At 38.0% G+C, this 22,617-nt stretch overlaps 1 protein-coding gene across 10 annotated transcripts in view; it reads left to right on the top strand.

Annotated features, from left to right (window-relative positions):
• tubgcp2.L (tubulin gamma complex associated protein 2 L homeolog) overlaps positions 1–22,617 on the top strand; it is a 221,034-nt gene that overhangs the window by 142,750 nt on the left and 55,667 nt on the right. For all 10 annotated transcript variants that reach the window (XM_018224523.2, XM_018224524.2, XM_041568527.1 and 7 more), the window contains one exon: positions 17,317–17,437. In XM_018224523.2, coding sequence (XP_018080012.1) covers positions 17,317–17,437 — 121 coding nt within the window. The remainder of the gene's footprint in view (positions 1–17,316; positions 17,438–22,617) is intronic.

Raw genomic sequence — 22,617 nt, 5'->3', positions numbered from 1 at the left:
ACAACCTGGACTGAACTACTGGACATAAATATCCACTTCAAGACACGGATTTCCAAAAATAGATCCACAATATATGGTTTTAGAGTGTGTACCCATCGCGAGGCGAGGAGGTGATAGGGAATTATTATTAAGGAAAAGACAGGTGTGGTGGATATATCAGATAAACACATTGACACCTAATGGCCTTAACAGGGATTATGATCTGTATGTGTTTTTATAATGAACAATCTTTTGTTCCTCTGTTCTCTATTTCTTTTCTCTTTAACTGAATTGGGAATGCAGCAGATTATCGTGAAATGGTGATTAGATATTCTTATTTATGGACATTGTTGGGTAAACAAAGGGTTAACTAGAGGATGACCATTGTTGATATAATTTTTTATGATGCAGTTTCCCGTTTTACCCATGTGTGTTAATGTTTGTTATTGCTACTTGTGCCCTTGGCTTGAGGAAGTGGTCAGGGTACCTCGAAACGTTGTGCTCTGGGCTGAAGAATGATCTTTTTTAATACACTACCATTTTTTGCATTTATAACTTTGAGTGCTGTCAGTTTTTTTGTTATTTATATATACACATACAGTTATGGGACATGTTATCCAGAATGCTCGGGACCTGGGGCTTTCTGGATAATGGATCTTTCCATAATTTGGATCTTCATACCTTAAGTCTACTAGAAAATCATTTAAACATTACATAAACCCAATAGGCTAGTTGTGCTTCCAATAAGGATTAATGTCATCTTAGTGTGGATCAAGTACAAGCTACAGTTTTATTATAACAGAGAAAAGGGAAATCATTTAAAATTTGGATTATTTGGATAAAATGGAGTCTATAGGAGACAGCCTTTCTGTAATTTACATAAGAAAGAGAGTAGAAAAGACTGAAACAATGCCAATGTTGAGTGTCATAAATAGTCCAGGTGCATTATTATTATTATTATAATTATTAACATGTATTTATATAGCGCCAACATATTGCGTAGCACTGTAAAGTAAATGTGATTATACAACTAAATCACATGAATTATATACATAGAACATATGGAGTTGCATACATCACAATCAATAGGCATAAACTCTAAAGGGAGGGGAGTAATACACAAGGTGTGGGAGTGGGCAAGATCAAATTAAGTGAGTGAGAAATGTGGTACTGTATGTGGTGTTGCATTTGGTAGTTAAGCAGAGTGAGGGTAGGCTTCTCAGAAGAAGTGCGTTTTAAGAGATTTCTTGAAAGCAGAAAGGTTGGGAGAAAGTCGGACAGCCCTTGCAAAGTTTTGAATGCGGGCATGTGAGGAGGTAATGAGAGAAGAGTTGAGTAGCAGGTCAGTAGAGGAGCGTAGTAAGCGGTTGGGTGAGTATATAGAGATGAGTTCAGAGATGTAGGGTGGGGCAAGTGCTTTGAAAGTCAGTGTCATTAATTTGAATTTGATTCTGAAAGGTAACCAAAGCCAGTGCAGGGATTGACAGAATGGCAGTGTTCATTATGGACTGGAGAGGTGACAGTCTCTGGAGGGGAAGGCCAATTAAAAGAGAGTTACAGTAGTCTAGACATGATATGATGAGAGAGTGAATAAGAATTTTGGCAGCATCTTGGGTGATAAATGATCGTATTTTGGATATGTTCCTTAGGTGGAATTGACATGATTTAATAAGTGACTGGATATGAGGAGTGAATGACAGAGCAGAATCTAGGATAACCCCAAGGCACCGGGCCTGGGGAGAGGGGGTGATAGTGGAATTGTTAACTATGATGGATACTTCCGGGATGTTACTGGTGTTAGTTGGAGGAAAGAGAACCATTTCAGTTTTAGAGAGGTTTAATTTAAAGGGATACTGTCATGGGGAAAAAACATTTTTTCAAAATGAATCGGTTAATAGTGCTGCTCCAGCAGAATTCTCCACTGAAATCCATTTCTCAAAAGAGCAAACAGATTTTTTTATATTCAATTTTGAAATCTGACATGGGGCTAGACATTTTATCAATTTCCCAGCTGCCCCTGGTCATGTGACTAGTGCTTGCACTTTAGGAGAGAAATGCTTTCTGGCAGGCTGCTTTTTTTCCTTCTCAATGTAACTGAATGTGTCTCAGTGGGACATGAGTTTTTACTATTGAGTGTTGTTCTTAGATCTACCAGGCAGCTGTTATCTTGTGTTAGGGAGCTGTTATCTGGTTACTTTCTCATTGTTCTTTTGTTTGGCTGTTGGGGGGGGAAAAGGGAGGGGTTGATATCACTCCAACTTGCAGTACAGCAGTAAAGAGTGATCGAAGTTTATCAGAGCACAAGTCACATGACTTGGGGCAGCTGGGAAATTGACAATATGTCTAGCCCCATGTCAGATTTCAAAATTAAATATAAAAAAATCTGTTTGCTCTTTTGAGAAATGGATTTCAGCTCATAATTCAGCACTATTAACTGATTCATTTTGAGAAAAAATTTTTCCCCATGACAGTATCCCTTTAAGGTAGCGTTGCGATATCCAGGTAGAGATAGCGGAAAGGCAGGAGGAGACGCGAGTTAGGAGTTCTGGGTTGAGATCAGGAGATGAGAGATAGATCTGAGTATCGTCAGCATAGAGGTGGTAGTGGAAACCATACGAGTTGATTAATTTGCCGAGGGAGGAAGTATAGAGGGAGAATAGTAATGGTCCCAGGACAGAGCCTTGAGGAACTCCAACAGAAAGAGGTAGGGGAGAAGATGATACTCCATTGTAAGAGACACTGAAGGAATGATTGGTGATGTAAGAAGAGAACCAGGACAGGGCTGTGTCACGAAGGCCAAGCAAATGGAGGGACTGGAGGAGGAGAGGGTGATCCACAGTGTCAAATGCGGCTGAGAGATCAAGCAGTATTAGTAGTGAGAAATGATTGTTGGCTTTAGCGGTTAAAAGGTCATTAGTTAGTCAAGTCAGGGCAGTTTCCGTGGAGTGTTGTGGTTTAAAACCAGATTGTAGGGGGTCCAGCAGGTTATTGTCAGAGAGGAATGAGGTTAGTCGGTTGTAGACTAGGCGCTCAAGTAGTTTAGAGATGAAAGGGAGAGATAGGTCGGAGGTTGTCAAGATTGGAAGGATCAAGAGAGGGTTTTTTCAGAATGGGGGTGACAAGAGCATGTTTTAGTTGAGAAGGAAACAGTCCAGTTGAGAGCAAAAGATTAAATAGGTGAGTTAAGGCTTTGATTAGACAAGGATTGGTATTGCAGAGAAGTTTTGAGGGAATTGGATCAAGTGGGCAGGTGGTAAGGCGAGAAGAGGCCAAAAGCTTTGAGACTTCCTCATCAGTGACAGGGGTGAAGGAGCACAGGAGAGACTGGCGAGTGTGGAGGGAGGGTGGTGGAAGTCTAGGAGGGTTGAGTAGTGTAATGTCCCTTCTGATAGTGTCGATTTTGTTTTTGAAGTGCTCAGCAATATCTTGAGCAGAGACAGATGTGCATGGAGGGGGTGGAGAAGGGGAAAGGAGAGTGTTAAAGGTAGAGAAAAGTGGTGTAATGAGTGAAGTAAAGTATGTTTGTTTGGCTTGGAAGAGGCTGGTGTTATAGGAGCGCAGGGCAGATTTGTAGCTCCAAAAGTCTGATTCTGAACGGGATTTGCGCCAGTGACGCTCAAGTGCACGTGAATGTCTTTGGAGTGCTTTTGTATGAGCAGTATGCCAAGGTTGAAGTGGTTTGGGTCTAGAACGTTTAGTTTTTATAGGAGCAAGCTCATTTAGGGCAGTGGTGAGAGTACTATAGTAGACAGAGGTAGCCACATTAGGACATGAGATGGCTGAGATATTAGAGTGAAGAGAGTCAAAGGAAGAAGAGAGATGTGACACGTCTACAGCTTGCAAGTCACGGTAAGTATGTGTTTGGAGAATGTCAAGGGGTGAGGAGGGAGTTAGTGAGAGTTGAAATGTGAGCATATTGTGATCAGAGAGAGGAAATGGTGAGTTAGTAAAATTGGTGGTTGAACAGAGTCTGGTAAATATGAGATCCAGAGCATTACCATTGGAGTGAGAGGGGGAGTCTGAGCACAAAGATAAGCCTAGGGAGGAGGTTAGTGAAAGAAGTTTAGAGACAGAAGAGTTGTTAATGTTGTTAACGGGTATATTAAAGTCACCTAATATGATGGATGGGATGTTAGAAAGAAAGTAAGGAAGCGAGGCAACAAGGCAAGTTTTCCAGAAATTGTGCAGTTGGTCCTGGTGGTCGATATATAACAGCAATGCAGAGTGAAACAGGAGAAAAGAGCCTAATGCAATGAGCCTTAAATGAGGAGAATGATAGAGAGGGAACAGGTGGAAGAACTTTAAAAGTACAGCGGGGAGAGAGAAGCAAACCTACCCCACCTCCAGGTCTGTTACCAGGTCTGGGAGTATGAGTAAGGTGTTGGCCCCCATAGGACAGGGCAGCAGGTGAGGCAGTGTCAGTAGGAGAAAGCCAGGTTTCAGTAAGTGCGAGTAGGTTAAAGGAATTTGCAATGAAATGGTCGTGTATAGCGGTGAGTTTGTTACAGACAGATCTGGCATTCCAGAGAGCACAGGAAAGATTAACTGAGTTTTTGGGTATAGGAGTAAGAGTTCTGTACTGTTTGAATTTGCTCCGGAGAGAAGGAGCTCGTGGCCGTGATATAACTGGGATGGGGTAAGGGCCAGGGTTTGGGGAAATGTCCCCAGCTGCCAGTAATAGGAAGGAAAGATAGACTAAGTGAGAGTGGGATTTATAAATCCTTGGTTTGTATGAAAAAGAGGAGTTTTGTGGAATAGCTAAACAGAGCACTTTATAAACTTCATGCGTGGAGAGGGCATTAGCCCCAGACCCTCCGCTTCAAGAAGTGGCAATTCGAAACAAGGTTAACAAAGTAAATGGGGGTTATACGTCACTTAAAGGAATCCACAGGGCCAAAACAAATGAAATAAAAACAATATTTCATTTGTAAAATTTACAAATCTCCATGGGCCCTATGCATTTCGTGCCCTACATGGCTGTTAGTCATGGATTCCTTTGAGTGCCAGATAGCCTCATTTGTTTTGTTAACCTTTATCAGATTCTTACATGCCTTATATTTAAACATATCACTGACTGCAAGGAGGTTTAGGGACCACTCCAAATTAGTGATGAGCGAATGTGTCCTGTTTGCTTTGCTGAAAAATTTGGGAAACTACAGGAAAATTCTCGAGACAGAAAAAAAGTACCAAAATAAATTAAGACTTTTTGCTGCTGCAACTTTTTTTGTAGCAAAATGCTATGTGCATTTTTTAGGGGCAACCTTTTTCTGCTTTTGGGCTACCAGTAGAACATTTTTCTTTACTTTCAAGTCTTCTTGACTGTTAAACAAATCTGTCATGTTTTGCTTAGTTTCAAAATTTTCCAAATTGCATTGGACTAAAAAAATCACATGCATTTTTCACTCAGTATGTTTCTACACATGTGCCCTACATTGTTGGCGGACCTCCAATGCACTATGCTACAACTGCTTTTTCTTTTTTTTGTAACTTAAAGTTTTTTATTCATTTGTTGTTACATAGACAAAGTACAAGAAAATATGAACATTATGGCATATGTAGCACTTTAACATCCAGTAATAAGCAATACAGTTAAGCATAAGTAACTACAAGATATGCAAACTGACAAAAGAGAACAATTGAGTCCCATTAATGTAAATTTCACTGAGAACTGCTACAATGTTCAACCGAAGACCATAGCACAGTATTTGTACTCAACCCATGCACAACTTTAAAAAACAAGAAAAGAAGAAAAAGAAATAAAAGAAAAAAAAAAGAAAATAGGAAAAGAAAAAATTAGAAAGTTATCCTTGGGAGGAAAATCAAAGCAGTCCATCTTAGTTTATCTGAATTGTACACAAAATGAGAGCCTGAGCCTCTATATAGTAGTATTCCCAGCCTGTTGAATGGAGGTCATATAGACGTTCCAGTTAGCCCATATTTTCTCCCAATTATCCCTGCGTCCCTGAATATTGGCGGTCATGTACTCCATGTCCCTCATATCTTTAACTCTCCGAATAACATCAGATAGTGCAGGGGAAAGTACACCTTTCCATTGTGACGTAAGTGCTAGTCTGGTCGCAGTAAGAATGTAATTTGTAAGCCTCTGTTCAGAAGCAGAATTATCAGGTATAGGTTTACCAACCAACGTGGTATAGATGTCTAAGTGAATATCCCTATGTAGTATCCGTGAGAGCATATCTTCCACCCCTTTCCATAACGCTGTTATTATGGGACACTCCCACAAGATGTGTTGCAATGTACCCACAAAACCACAATTTCTCCAGCACAGAGGAGAGGTGCCTGGAAAAATACGACTTAATTTCACAGGGGTGTCATACCAGAAAAACATGGATTTATAAATACTCTCTTTCTGTCGAACACATGTAACGCTTTTTTTTAGCATTCTCCCAGATCTCCCTCCATTCTTCCATTGGGAGAGAAGTCAAAGTGATTTCCTCCCATTTTACCATATAGGAATTTCTGGGAAACGGAATTTCTGGTAAAGTTGTTATAATGCTATAAAGCGTGGAGATCAAGGCTTTTTGAGGGAGGCCTCTAACACAGAGTTTTTCAAATGGTGTAAGGGGAAGAATATTGGGGTCTCTGATAAGAAAAATTCGGGCAAAGTGGGAAATTTGCAAATATTCAAAAAAACATTTAGGAAGGACATGGAACTTGTTTAGTACCTCTGTAAAAGTCCATTGTTTGAACGTCAGTGGGTTTAGCAGGTCATGTATCCTAAACAAGCCTAAGGGTCCCAAATGGTTCTGGAAACTTTCAGTCATTCCTGGAGTGAAACTAGGGTTGGCTAGAAAGGGAGTAAGCAGCGAATGCGTATTAGCAGGTCTATATTTGGATTGACATTGTTTCCAAATTTTCAAGGTGAAGCCCATTGGCGCTAGGATTGTAGAGGTTACCCCATCTTTGGTACTCCATAGCAGTGAGCTCAAATGGGCAGGGGAGCTCCAGAGAGATTCAAGCAGAGCCCATTTGCTAGTAGGCTTGTAGGAAGCCCAGCCTGGTATTTGTCTCAAGTGAGCTGCCTCATAATAGGCTTGCACAGCTGGGACTGCCAATCCCCCCTGGGATTTGCTAGCCAATAAAACTGTTCTCGCCACCCTGTGTCTACGTTTGCCCCACACGAACCTAAGGAAGGATGCCTGAAGATCCTGAAGGACCAGTCTAGGGACTGTCACCGGAAGAGTCTCAAACAGATACAGAATCTTGGGAAGGACTGTCATCTTGAGCACCGTGATGCGTCCCAGCCAAGAGATTGTATAAGAACTCCAATTAAGCAGGGATGCTTTGATTTTCTGTATCAGTGGGGGAAAGTTAGACTGGTAAAGTTGATGGTATGTTTTAGTTAATTGGATTCCAAGATACTTAAGGGAGCGGGTCCTCCACTTATAGGGAAATTTAGAGACCAGTTCCTCCTTGACGTGTTGAGGTATATTAAGCTTCAGTCTTATCGACATTTAGCTTATAGCCCGAGTGCTTACTATACTGCGTCAGGAGGATATGTAAGTTGGGGAGAGATATATAACCGGAAGTCAGGAGGATATCATCCGCAAATAATGAAACCACAAACTCCTGTTGTTGTATTTTAGGACCAGTAATATCAGTATGGTTGCGGATTGCAGATGCTAGGGGACAACTGCTTTTTCAATAGAGAAAAAAAGCTCCCATGTTGCTATTTTCTTAAAATTAAGTCTGTGATTTTTGTCATAACCTCTGGTGGACTGCTAATAGTATCTACAACTATGCATAGTAACTATGCAAAGTATACTAGCTTACAAGTATACTAGCTTGCAAACACAGGCGCAACTAATAAACCTGACCACCAACAAATTTAATTTTTTTATGAGAAGGTAAGCAGGGACCTTTATTATGGGATGGCAGTGGATGTCATATTTAGACTTTGCTAAAGCATTTGATACAGTGGCACACAGAAGGTTATTGGTTAAATGAATACATTTGTACCTGGATACAGAACTGGCTAAAATATATCTGTAGATTACAAAGAGTGTGGTAAATGGAACACTTTCTAATTGGACCAGTGTTGATAGTAGAGTACCACAGGCTCTGTACTTGATCTTTTGCTTTTCAACTTGTTTATTAACGACCTGGAGGAGGGCATTGAAAGTACTATTTCTATTTTTGCTGATGATACAAATTAGTGCAGAACTATAACTTCTATGTAGATAGCTGCCACTTTGCAGAGTGATTTGACTACATTGGAAAACTGTGCAGCAAACTGGAAAATGAGGTTCTGAGTTGGTAAATGCAAGGTTATTCACTTATAAAATAATATAAATGCAATTTATACACTAAATGGCAGTGTGTTGGGAGTTTCCCTAACTGAAAATGATCTAGGGGTTTTTGTAGATAACAAGTTGTCTAATTCCGGGCAGTGTCATTCTGTGGCCACTAAAGCAAATAAAGTACTGTCTTGCATACAAAATGGCATATACTCAAGAGATGAAAACAACATTTATCTCTTTATAGGTCTCTGGTAAGGCCTCACCTGTAGTTTGCAGTGCAGATTTGTTTTCTCTGTTCATTGTATATGATGCAATGAAGGGAATTACAAATAACACAAACCTATAGCTGCTGTTCTTAAATTAGATAACTGTACATACTAATGTACACTGTATATAATGTATTATGGACTATAGATTATGTCCATTTGGGCATGTGCATTTGTAAATGATGTATATTTGTTGAGGAACATAGGACCATACTGTTGCCCTTTAAAGTGGACCTGTCACCCAGGCATAAAAAGCTGTTTAATAATAATATAATAATTATAATATTATTAATTATAATAAATAAGTCCTTTTCAAGTTAAACATGAAATCCAAATTATTTTTTTTATTAAAGCACTCATAGCTGTTGTAAACTTATTTAAGAATATCAATCAAATATCGTCTGCCCCTCCTCTATGCCTTAGGTATAGAGGCGGGCCGGCAATTACTTTCACTTTTCATTCAGCACTTCCTAGATGTCACTGCTCTCCCCACATTCCCCCATTTCTCTTCACCATTTAAGTGTGTAGCCAGGGCATGGGGATCGACATCAGGTCCCCCATTCTGGTGCACAAATAAGATTCTGAGATGATGCAAGGCTTGCCTTAATAAGTGTCCACAAAATGGCTCCTGCCTGCTTGCTATATTTATGAGTTCCCAGACCAAAGGAAACAAGATTAAAATAATATATATATTGTAATAGAAGTTACTTTTGCTTGCCTTACGTGATCAAATAGGATTTGGAATAATTTTTTTGAGTGACGGGTCCCCTTTAGATAAAGGAAATATTACTATTCTATTTTTTATAGTTTGTACTAAACTTCACATCTATTGCTTTATGTTGGGCATGTAAGGTATATTGTTATAAGTGAATGATCAGGCAGCAGCATAAGACAGTTATGTGCAGGCTGGGAACACAGAGGGTGGGAGGGGAGGAGTTTGACTGCTACAACAGCAGAGTTCAGCCTGTCCGTCAGTGCTGTGACCACTTCCTGTGAAACAATGAACAGACCCTCCTACTCCTCAATTCAGCCTAGCTTCTGTCCTGTAAACATCTCTCTGCAGCTCTGATATGACAATTTTAGAAAGTAAAATGCTTTGAAAATATTTTTCTTTCTGCATCATTACATATTTTGAGGAAGGACGAAGCATATATCAGAATATGAAGTTTATATAATGTCTAATTTAAGAATTTAGTAGTATTTCATTGAAGGGTCAAAATAATTGCTAATTATGAGCCCAAAAATAATTTTTCATTTACATCTGTACAGCTGAATAATAGCTTGGCTTCTGTGGGTTTTACTTACTTTGTACAGTTTTTTAAAGGACAAGGAAAGTTCTAAATAGAATAAGGCTAGAAATGCTGTATTTTGTATACTAAAAATAAACAGGAACTTACTGAACCACAAGCCTAATCAAACAAATGATTTATGCTTTCAAAGTTGGCCACATGGGGCTATCATCTTGTAACTTTGTTAAACATCTTTGCAAGACTGTGCACATGCTCAGTGTGGTCTGGGCTGCTTAGGGATCGTCATAAATTATCAAAAGAGCACAAGTCAAATAATATCTGCCAGAAGCCGATACAGAAAGACTGATTAATAATCAGAATATACAGACTGCACTGGGTCCTGTGTTGTCATGTAATCTAATTTCGATTTTATAGTTTTTGTATTGTTTAAAGGAAATGTAAACCCCCCCCCCATAAAAATGTAATCTGTGAACGGCCTCTTTGAAATCTTTGCCACTCTGGTTGTTAAAAGGTTAACAGTAAGGATGTATGAGCCCGCTCACTTGTGTATAATCCCACTCACTCATATTTACAGGTATGAGTGGGATTATGCATATGATTATGCATATTTATGAGTATGAGTGGGATTATGCATATGAGTGAGTGGGATTACATGTAGAAGTGAGTAGGATTACTCATACTTGCTAATAAAGTTACATTACCAGAAAAACTTCTGAGCAAGGTCATCAGGCGTGGATATGCAAATATAAATGATGATGTAGCCGATAGAAAATGGCCGCCTGGTTGAAGCACATCTTGCTTTCAGGAAAACACAACAGTGCAGGCTAACGGAGGGGAAACAGATACTACCTGAACCAATACAGAGACAATGATGCATTTTGTGTGGGGAATATGTGCCCAACCTAAAAACATGGTAAGGGTTTATGTGTCCTTTAATACAAACTTTCTCCAACTCTCCATAACCAGTGGCTGCAGCAAAGTATCCTCCACATTGAATCCCAGTTTATCTGTTTAAATCTGGCTCCATGATCTTTGTCCCTGCAGCTGGAGTTGGAAACAGTAAAGGGGATTTAAAGGCAAAAAATAAAATCCAGTACAAATCTCTACACAGTCGACGACTGCCCAGCAGTTAGGGACCGTCTGACAATTCCTATCCACAGCAGTAAATGAAGGGGGAATTTCACTGCATACAGACAGGTTTCTTATAAAAACGGTACACATTTTTTATTTAAAGTATATTGGAGTTTATTTTTCATTAGAAAGTAAAAATGGGATTTTATTTTTATACCTTCCCTTGTCCTTTAAAGTCTTCATTTACAAAATGATGTTCTGTCAAGTAAATTTATATTAAATTAACATTATGACTGTAAGACAATATAACTTTAAAGAATGCGTAAAATTTTAATCATTGGTGACATTGCTAAGGCATCATGGCAAATGTTAAACCACTAAGGTGTAACTGGCAGGAGTATATCGGCTCCTACCTGCCTCATTGTTCAAGCCTCATCGTTCAAGCCTCATCGTTCAAGCTGTTTATATAAAAACAAGCATTGTTTTCTGCATTCAGAATTGCTCAAAATTGTATTTCCATAATTGCCATGTGCTTCCTGAAAGCTTTATTATGCAGAGCTGTCAATCTTACCGATGTGCCTTCTCCTAGAGTTGATCATAGTTTTTTTTTTTGGTTTTTTTTTTTACCAACTCTGTTTTATTCGAATAGCCATCACAGTACAGATCAATGCAATTACATTTCAAGGAGAAAACCCACAGAATATTTTAGCATGTGTATCGAGTAACATAAAGTGATATTATACCTTTGACATAGAGCTTACATTGTGAAGATCAATGTAGATAATGTTTACATTTTGTAAAACCATAACGAAAATTAAAACCATAACAAAATTAAACATACTGAATAATGTTTCTGGTTGTAAGCCATACAGTCTTTGTGGAATTATTTGGGGTTCTAGGTGTGGGAACAGCTGATAGAGAGAGGGAGCTCCTGTAGGGAGCTGGGATGGGGGTTTTGGTTAACTTGTCCATTCAGGGGGGACTATACGTGCTGGCAGACAAAGGCTCTAAATGCCAAGAACGTACATAATACGTTCTTTGACGTTTTAAGTGATCTCTCTGCGCCAGCAGCTCTAGCCAGTGAATCAGAGCATCAAAGCTTACAGAAACACCCTAGGTAACGAGCAGAGGCTGCTCGTTAACCCTCCTGACCACCCGATCGCCGCCCTGTCCCTCCCCAAACCACAAGACATAAATGTGTCTGCTGTCGGGGAAGAGAATCACAGGCTCCCAGCTTTCTGGAGTCTTTGTGCTTTTAGGGGGGTCTTACAATGCATAAAATGCAAGTAGGGGGTTTGTTTGCAGAGGCAGCTGAGAAAATTCAAATCCACTATTTTCATTTTTGGCTCCCTACATGCCACATATTTTGATAAATCTAAGCATATTGGGCATCAACTGTTCAGTAGACCTCTGGAATACAAATTTAGGATGTTGCAAAATAAATTAGGCAACTTGTAACATCTCTAGACTTTTCTTTTGTCATAAAAACTGCAAACTTTAGGACAGCTTTGTAGTTTGGTGTAGAAAGAAATATGTACCCATTTTGGATTCATCAGAATGTACTTTCCAAAAATATATGGCGGTCTTATGATGCATAATATGCAGCTTTTAGGGGGGTCTTATGATGCATAATATGCAGGCAGGGTGTTTGTTTGCAGAAGCTGAATTGGCAGCCGAGAAAATTTAAGGTTTTACCATTGTATGTAAGAAATTGGGTGAGATGAATGCGGCCAATTGCAATATTTTTAGGCTATTTTCTAAAATGTTATAAAAACTGCTGCTTTTAGCATTGCTTTGCAGTATGGTAGTTTGGAGTAGAATTACCTGTTTTTAAGTCATCTGAATGTGTACTATATAAAAATATTTTCTGCGGCATATAATACACAGTCAGGGGGCTTTGTTCACAGAAGGTGGATTGGCAGCTGAGAAAATTCATATGCACTGTTTTCATTTGGGGTCTGCACATGCCAGCTGCTTTGGTATATCTATGCACATAAGGCATCAAACTGTTCAGTAAAACCTTGGTGTACATATTTAGGGTGTTTTCCAATTGGTATGTATGAAATTGGGAAAGATAAATGCTGCCAGTTGCAATATTTTTAGGCGATTTTCAAAATGTTAAACAAACCACTGCCTTTAGCATAGATTTTCAGTATAGTAGTTTGGAGTAGAAAGGCATAATTACTTATTTTGGATTTGTCAGAATGTGTACTTTACAAAAATATATGGTTTTAGGGGGTCTTTGTATGGTTAAGGGAGCTTGTGGCATATAATACGCAGTCAGGGGGCTTTGTTCACAGAAGGTGAATCGACAGCCCAGAAAATCCATATGCACTGTTTTTATTTGGGGTCCACACCTTCCAGCTGCTTAAGTATATCTATGCATATTGGGCATCAAACTGTTCAGTAGAGCCATGGCATTCATATTTAGGATATTTTACCATTGTATGTAAGAAATTAGGTGAGATAAATGCTGCCAATTGCAATATCTTTAGGCGATTTGCCTTTAGCGTAGTTTTGCAGTTGGGTAGTTTGGAGTCGAAAGACATAATTACCCATTTTGGATTTGTCAGAATGTGTACTTTACAATAAATATGATTTTCAGGGGTCACCATAATTTTTTGTAGCTTTTATCCCACATAAACTGGCAGTGTTTATAAATTAGCGTGAATGTAAGCCATCAAATAAGTATGCACAAGGTAAATTTTGGGGTCTTTATATGCCATATACTTTGAGACACCTATATGATATTGAGTATCAAACCGTTCAGCAGACCCCAGGCATTCATATTTGATGTGTTTTATCTTGGTACCTAATAGTATGTGGGAGATCAGATGCTGCAAGTTGGAAGCTTTGAGGTGATTTTTGTAAATGTTACCAAAATCGCCAAATTTAGGAAAGGTTGGTAGCTTGGAATAGTAAGACATGCATAACCAATTTGGATTCAGGGGAATGTCTACTTTCTGCAAATATATGGTTTTTTGCAGTGAACGTACTTATTTATATCTTTTACCCCGAAAAAATGATGTAAATGTGTGTTTGCATTATCTGAAATAACAGAACTGATAGCTCGAATGGGGTGTCTTCATTTTGGGGCCTCTGCCATATACTTAGGTAAACCAATACACATTGGGCATCAAACTGTTCAGTGGACTTCTGGTGTTCATGTTTTACCTTGGTAGCTAATGATATGTAGGAGATATGCTGTAGATTGAAAGCTTTGAGGTAATTTTTCAATAAATTCACAAATGTATATAAAAATTTTTTATTTTTAGGAAAGAATTTCAACTTGGTAGTTTTGTGTACATAGGTATAATTACCCATTTTTAATTTGCCAGAATCTGTTCTTTCTAATAATGGGTAGTTTTCTAGGGTAAACCTACTATTATTGGAATGTTTGGCCTTGAAATCAAAAGTATGCCATTTTGTGAAGCTTTGGAAATTTGGAAGTGTACTGCTTGAGAATTTTTTGATCTTTACTAGTGAGAAATCTCCATAAAACTATATATATTTGGTATTGGCGCATTCAGGAGACATAGAACTTTTCAAATATGCTGTGTTCTCATACATAAAATAAATGATATTTCTAATATATGTTTGTTTGTATTATGGGAAACATGATTTTTAATTTTTTTTTATTAGCCATTTAGAAGCCTATATCTATTTTGAAAGCTCAGGTTGTCCTGAAAAAAACAATTTATTGTTTTCCTGGGTAAACTAAAAGATCCTCCCGGGAAAGGCCCTTAACGTGAAAGAGCCCAAAATGTTTAAAAATGGTCTGGCAATACAAGTACACAATTAGCCAAATTGGGTGAAAGGGTTAAAGAATTTCTCTGGGCACCCTATCTTTGCATACACACGTTTATATGTAGGTAGGGCCTAGTCAATTTGTCATAGGAAATTTTACAGGGGTATTGTTCTCTACATCTGAATGTTAGAGAGTTGCTCATATTTATACCCCTGCCAGGGAGGTATCTTGGCATAACAACAAGATTTTCTCATATATATTCAAATGAGTTAGATACTCGTGATTAACCCTTACTTATTTATCCCTTTATTGGAGTTGAGGTCTGAAAAATTTCAGATGAAGTTAACTTGCTTAAGAAAGAAAAAAAGAAAAGAACCCCTCTTCCACCAGTGTTAAAATCCCACAATGTTGTCTAAAAAGATACTAAATAAAGTCTCACCCTTGATTAGAGTAAATACCACTCACAACTTAACCTGAATATTGCAGTTAACCAGTTTTTGTAATAAATTGCTAGTGCATTTATAATAATAAATAACTAAATGGAGTACATTTGATAGTACCTTAAAAACTATGTACATAAGAGTGCTGGGTTTTATAAAATATGACCCGTTAATTAATGAGTTCAGACAATTGATAGTTGATAAAGTGCAGTGCTCTTAGTTGATTCAATTCATAAGGTTTTCAATAAATCAATTAATTCCTTAATAGGTTATGAATTGATAAAGTGCAGTGCTAATAAATAAATTGTCCCACTTGATAGTGATTCGATAAATAATAAAATTCATTGTGACCAATTAAGTGTTTCAGTATAAATTAATTCCAATGGACTCAGTTCAAATGAAAATAGTGAGAAAAGGAAAAAGACAAGGTGGAGTTGTCCCCAAAACTTCTACCTAGATCATTTCTAATCCTGGGCACCACAAAGAGGGAGAAAGGCAGGGAGCCAAGACTGTGGTCTCAAATTTTAAACTTGCCCTAACTTATGAAGAGCTGTCTTAACCTCAAAAAAACACAAATCAATGGTCCCTTAGGAATCCCAGTGCGGGACTGCAATAGAAGATAAAGAAGGAGATTGAACCGATTGCCAATTTAAACCTCAGCCCACCCTGCCCAACCAATTCCTTGTTTAAATTAGAAGGCTTTTAATCTTAAATGTTTAAAAAACAACACAGCAGATATTCCGCCAACGCGCGTTTCGCTAAAATGGCTTTTTCAAGGTGAATTGCAGCTGCACCACGTTCCCCTGTTTAAATAACTTCCGAGTTCTACGTCACACCCGAGATCACTTGAGAATGCTGTCAATTTGTATACTATTCCATTGCGTAAGTTTAGAGGACGTTGGGCGCTACATTAAAGAAGAGATCGAACTGCACATACTTCCTCAGACACTTCCTTGGGATTGATGTCACACAGTTCTAACATCTAATTAAATGCGCTCGACTTTATCAGCTTTTATACTAAAAAATAGCCAACCAAATGTTTCTGCTGTGATTATTCCAATTATAGAAGGGTGATAGGACTAACTTTCCCTATATGAGTTGTTGCTTATTATTTCACATTATTCATTTGGGTTATTATATCCCCCAATTTATAGATTTCAATTCTAGTCGGATTATATTTTGTATACAATAATACATTAATTCCAAAGGGGAATTACCCCTTGTATATAATTAATGAATTTCCATCATGATGATTAATGAATTTCCTTCTTGATTTTAATCTATTAAAATGAATTTTTATAAATTACATAAATTTAAAAAGTTGTTTTAAATACATGAAATAAATAATAAAATCATGATTAAATGAATGCTGTGTATAGATTGTTTTCATTTATGCCCTTGGGGGAAACGGTATCTAATTTAAAAATCCAGTAGCTTTCCCGTCTGATGAGGGCTTGTTCCAGATTACCTTTACGTATTCCTAAATTTATTTTCTCCAATGCCCAAAATTTTAACTTTGTTGGATCCATGTTATGGAATGCTTTAAAGTGATATGCAACTGTAGACAGTGTTATTTTCTTATTTTCTTTCCCAGCAGTTCTAATGAAACTGCAGTGTTGTTGTAACCTCATTTTCAACATCTGTGTCTTCATGCCTATATATTTTTTGTGGCATGGGCATTCTATGCAGTATATTTCCCCCTGGGTTCTACAATTTATGTAGCTATTAACCTTGTGTATTTTGCCAAATCTATCATCATAAGAGGAGATCTTAAGTAATTTATCGCACATATTGCATTCCCCGCAGGGAAAGCAACCCCTATTTTTGATCATTTGACCTCGGGTGGTTTGAAAATGACTTCTGGTCAGCATATCTTTAATTTTAGGGCTTCTCTTAAAGCTTACCTCTACATTCTTTTGCAAGACAGAACCCAGGGTGTCATCCTCTAAGAGGATGGACCAATGTTTGTTCACTATCAAGTGGGACAATTTATTTATTAGCATTGCACTTTATCAATTCATAATTAAAGGAATTAATTGATTTATTGAAAACCTTATGAATTGAATCAACTAAGAGCACTGCACTTTCAACTATCAATTGTCTGAACTTATTAATTAAGTTGTGAGTGGTATTTACTCTAATCAAGGGTGATACTTTATTTAGTATCTTTTTAGACAACATTGTGGAATTTTAACACTGGTGGAAGAGGGGTTCTTTTCTTTTTTTCTTTTTTAAGCACAATTTTCTCATATATACCATGTATACCTATACAAAATAACCAAATCTTTCTTTAATTTTAAGGTTTGCTGGAGCTTTTACCCTTCGTCAGAGGATGCTGAACTTTGTTCAAAATATACAGTATTATATGATGTTTGAGGTGATGGAGCCAACTTGGCACATCCTGGAAAAAAATCTGAAATCGGTAAGTTGTAGTTATAAAGGAAGTAGTTAGCCTAATACAAATAAAGGTCACAAGAGAATTAATTGCACTGCTTTTTGATCTTGTTACATTTCTTACCTGCTTTAATCATCTTCAAGTGTACCAGTAATACCAAAAATATTTATTAACTTGCCATAAAATTTACGTTTCGCTTGTAAGATGTTCTGTTTAAAGGTGCTGTGGTGTTATGTATATGTATGTACATGAATATATATATTCATGACCCCCTGCCAAATTAAATTACACGTAACTGAACTATATAACTGCTACAACATTTTCAAAAGTAGTTTTATTGTATGTGTAAATTGATTTAGATAATTGCATTTATATTTCCTGGTGGTGTGATCCCTTTAAGATCCAATGCTGGTGACAGGTGCATGGTCGGTTGTTCTGTAGCAGGTCCGGACTGGGAGTCAAAATAGGCCCTGGCATTCCAAGTACACAGAGGCCCAAGCAGCCCCCCACCAGCCCAATAAATAATGATGGTCTATGGCATCTTATAGCAGCCCCTCTGGCATTTGCCAGAACCCACAGATTGCCAGTCCGGGCCTTTTCTGTAGTGACAAGTTTGGTAACTAAGCGCGATCCAGTCACAATGCACATTTTAGCCTATTTTTTACTTTTGGATGTGTCCAGTTCGTTTTTGCCAAACACTTTTCATTGTTTAAGGAGTTTTCAAGCATATTGCCAAAACGTTCCTATAAAAATCTTTAGTAACTGTGAACCTTAGTACACCATTAAACCCTCCGACACCATTAAATCATCTTGCTGAGTTGTTTCAGTCAGGCTGGGCTAGGGGCGGCACGATCCCTCCATAGGCTAATTACAAATGAAAACAGGACTATGGAGGGATCGCGCCCAACCCAGCGTGACTGAAACAACTCAGCTAGATGATTTAATGGTGTTGGAGGGTCGCTGTTACTAAAGTTCACCGGGCTTTAATTTATAAAAAGGGCATGGTTTTCATTCTCTGTGCTTTGCATACTTAAATATCATCTGCTGTGCATACTTTTAGTACAAGATTATATTACAAGACATGTTTTTTTTTAAAAAAACTACATCAGTTCATAACAGAATCCTGCACTGAAATATGTTTTTAAAAAGTGAATTTTTTATATTATTTTGAAATCTGATGTGGGGCTAGGCATGTTTTTAATTTTAGAACAGAAAATGAGAAGATTTAATGGTGACTTCACCCTGGCACCTGCATTTCTAAAAATACTCCCATGATCCCCACCATAGTAAAACACCCAAATCTGACCATGACTTCATTTACATTAAGTAGGAGAAACAATAGTTTATCTGAAAGCAGATGCATTGTGAATTGCTGCCTATTTCTGAAGAAGTGGTGTTCATGCATAGCTTGGAGAGAACACAGCATACCTTGTATAAGATTCCCATAGCCTGGAGTACACTTTTAGATTTCTGTCAAACACTTGCACAGCCCAGTTGTACTGGCTTAGAATTATGCATCTTATTTAATTAAATGATTTATTTTAAAAACTTTTTCCACTAACTCTTGGCCTAAAAGATTTCTTAGCATTTGTATGCCTTACATGAACTGCAGGTATGGGACCTGTTATCCAGAATGCTCGGGACCTGGGTTTTATTGGATAAGAGATCTTTCTATAATTTGGATCTCCATAACTTACTTCTACTACAAAATAATTTAATCATTAATGAAACCCAACAGGATTGTTTTGCCTCTATGACTATTTCTTTAGTTGGGATCAACTAAAAATTTAAATTGAGAGAATTTTATCCAGTTATCACATAGTTTATAATTGGGGAGAGACGTCTATATATTCTGGGGTTATTACCGGGTTTTAAATTTATTTATTATGAGTACCTAAGTTGGATCAAACATTTTCACGAGTTTTATATTTAAAACTGTAAAATTATTATAATTCGAATATGTCTTAAAATGTGAAACATTCTGTTTAGTGTTCATCCAGAACATTAAAATGTCATCTATATAGCAGCCAGTGCCGTAACTAGAGGGGGGCGGGCCCTGGTGCGTGACGCAAAGCCGGGCCCTGCCCCCCCTCCATACACGACGGCTTTCACTGGTGAGCGGGCTGCCGGGGGGCCCTGAGGGGGTGCGGGCCCTGGTCCGCTCGCACCCCCTGCTCCCCCGGTAGTTCCGCCACTGATAGCAGCCGTAATATCTAATACAATCTCTAATGGAATTGCAATCACTCTGTTCCCACATCAATGACTTTAGGGGACCATATGCATCATAACTGTTTGCTTTTGAATCTGACCTGCATGCTAAGGATCTTATTTCAGCAAACTCACTGAATGGTTATGTCCCATGTGTCCCCCCTTAAAGTCACTGACTAAAAGTTAGAGAGTTGCAAAGCAGAAAGTTGGGTAATGACTATTATATTAGACATCCAGCCACTTCAGCCTTTATATATTAATTTTTTGAATAGCTAAATATATTAGAACATTTTTTATTTATTATCTATAGTATACAGTTTTTATTTTTACACTGAACTGTTCCTTTAAGGACAGAACTAAACAAGTATTGTAGTCACTCAGATGTCTTGTCTCAGCAATATAGTTTTTGTCCGAGACTGAAATTAATCTCTCTTTAATAGCAGGTTTTATTTCAATATTTTAATAATCTTCTGTTTTTTAGAATATTAGGCAGACTTTTAGATCTTGAGATTGCTTTAATCCTCACATGTTTCTATTCAAATAGAGATCCTCTCTCTTCAGTCATATTTTTCAAATGCTGGCACCTCTCTGCATGGTAGCATTTCTTGATCAATCCCTCTTTTTTTTTTTGTATACTTGTAGCTAATTTGGCTAGATCAGTCACAGTTCCAGTATCATTTTTGGATGGTACATAAATCTCCCACAAGACGAGATCAAAGTATATACTGTTCTATAACCCTTGCAAATTCCCCATCTGTTAAACTCTTCCCACTGCCTTACTATTGCATCATCACCCCTGGCCTACTAATCTAAATTTATTTTGGTTGCCATTTAATTTTTTTTAATACAATTTTTATCTTGTTTGATGATGCATTTTATTTGAAAAAATGTGGTACTGCTATGAGAGCAAAATTCACTCTAGCATAGACTAGATTGGTGGGAACAGAGATAACTATACAGTGATTGTAATCCCTTTCGGGAACCCCTCTTAATTCTTTGGAGTTTTGTTTATCATTGGCCGAGCTTTCAAAGTTGCAACTTAATTTTAATATATAACATTCCTTATGGATACAGTGACATAAGGTTTATTGGATTGACATAAAATATGCAATATGCATCATAACAAAATTAGACAGGTGCATAAATTTGGGCACCCCAACAGAGATATTACTTCAGTACTTAGTTGAGTCTCCTTTTGCAAATGTAACAGCCTATAGACACCTCCTATAGCCTTTGATGAGTGTCTGGATGGCGGTATTTTTGACCATTCATCCATACAAAATCTCTCCAGTTCAGATAAATTTGATGGCTGCTGAGCATGGACAGCCTGTTTCAAATCATCCCATAGATTTTCAATGATTTTAAAGTCGTGGACTGTAACGGCCATTCCAGAATATTGTACTTCTCCCTATGCATAAATGCCTTTGTAGATTTTGAAGTGTGTTTAGGGTCACTGTCCTGTTGGAATATCCAACCACTGTGTAACTTCAACTTTGTGACTCATGCTTGAACATTATCCTGAACAATTTTTTTCTATCGGGTTGAATTCATCCTGTCCCAGTCCCTGAACTAGCCCCACAGCATGATGGAATCTCCACCAAATTTGACAGGTAGCCGGTTTTTTTTCTCATCACCCTGCCATACAGATGTTCTTTGTGCTAATTGCGCTGAATTGTAGAACGATGTACAGATACATCATCTGCAGTAAGATGTTCTTCAGGTCTTTGGAGGTGATCTTTGGCTTGTCTGTAACCATTCTCACAATCTTCCACATATGCCTCTCCTGTATTTTTCTTGGCCTGCCAGACCTGGGAGGCCAAAGTTTTACAGCAACTGTGCCTGTGGCCTTCCATTTCCCGATTACATTCTTACATTTTAAACTGACAGTTTAAACCTCTGAGGTAGCTTTTTGTAGCCTTCCCCTAAACCATGATACTGAACAATCTTTGTTTTCAGATCTTTTGAGAGTTGCTTTGAGGATCCCATGCTGTCACTCTTCAGAGAAGAGTCAAACAGAAGCACAACTTACAATTGGCCACCTTAATACCCTTTCTTATGATTGGAAACACCTGCCTATGAAGTTCAAGGCTTAACGACCTAATCCAACCAATTTGGTGTTGCCAGTAATCAGTATTGAGCAGTTATATGCATTCAAATCAGCAAAAGTACAAGGGTACCCAAATTTTTGCACAGCCAGTTTTTTCACATTTGAGTTCATCAACTGAATATTGCTTCACTAAAAATCTTTTTTCAGAAAACACCCCAGTACTCCGATGTTCCTGGGAAATGAAAGATATACAACTGTTAGCTTTTTTTGTTGAAAGTGGAGTAAAGTAGTATGCAGGCGGAGAGGGGTTCCCAAAATTCTTTATTTGACTTTATATAGGTCTACACAAAGTGAGAAAATTTGCCAGCGCACGGTTTGCCCACACTTTGGCCAAAATAAGCTCATGTCCTACACTATATGTGAGCAATATAAGTTTTGTAGTGCATTTAAAATCAAGTCCCCCAGCAACCAATGTGACTGAGTAGTAAGACCATTGTGCACTTACCCTTAGCTCAGGAGCTCTAGTGGGAAAGCAGGGAGCATTTAAGCCCCAGCCACATTCTGGAGTTGACCAGCTGTTATAAACTATAAAAAGCCAATACTTGTACACAATGAGAGAAAATTTGCCATTGCACGGTTTGCCTTTAAAAATAATTACAAAAAATTAGGTGTTAGTACCACACTTTGGCCTAAATATGTAAGCTCACGTGCCACGTCAATGTGTTGTTGGAAGTCCATAAAAAGACAGAGGCCAAGGTAGATGGGTCCTCATGTCTGGTAGCCAGGGCAGATGCGTGCGCATGCCTATTAGAGAATCTAATACGGTGAGCTGATGGTAGGTCTTCAGGCACAGAAGATGATGGCATGACTACAATAATAAAAGTATATGAAAGTAGATCATTTGGCACTGGAACTGACAGAGGCTGGAATACAAGCGCAATTGCCAACACTA

This window comes from Xenopus laevis, chromosome 7L (genome assembly GCF_017654675.1).
Source record: "Xenopus laevis strain J_2021 chromosome 7L, Xenopus_laevis_v10.1, whole genome shotgun sequence".
In the NCBI taxonomy this organism is placed as follows: domain Eukaryota; kingdom Metazoa; phylum Chordata; class Amphibia; order Anura; family Pipidae; genus Xenopus; species Xenopus laevis.
The sequence above is the reverse complement of the archived record's forward strand: the minus strand, read 5'-3'. Positions and strand labels throughout refer to the sequence as shown.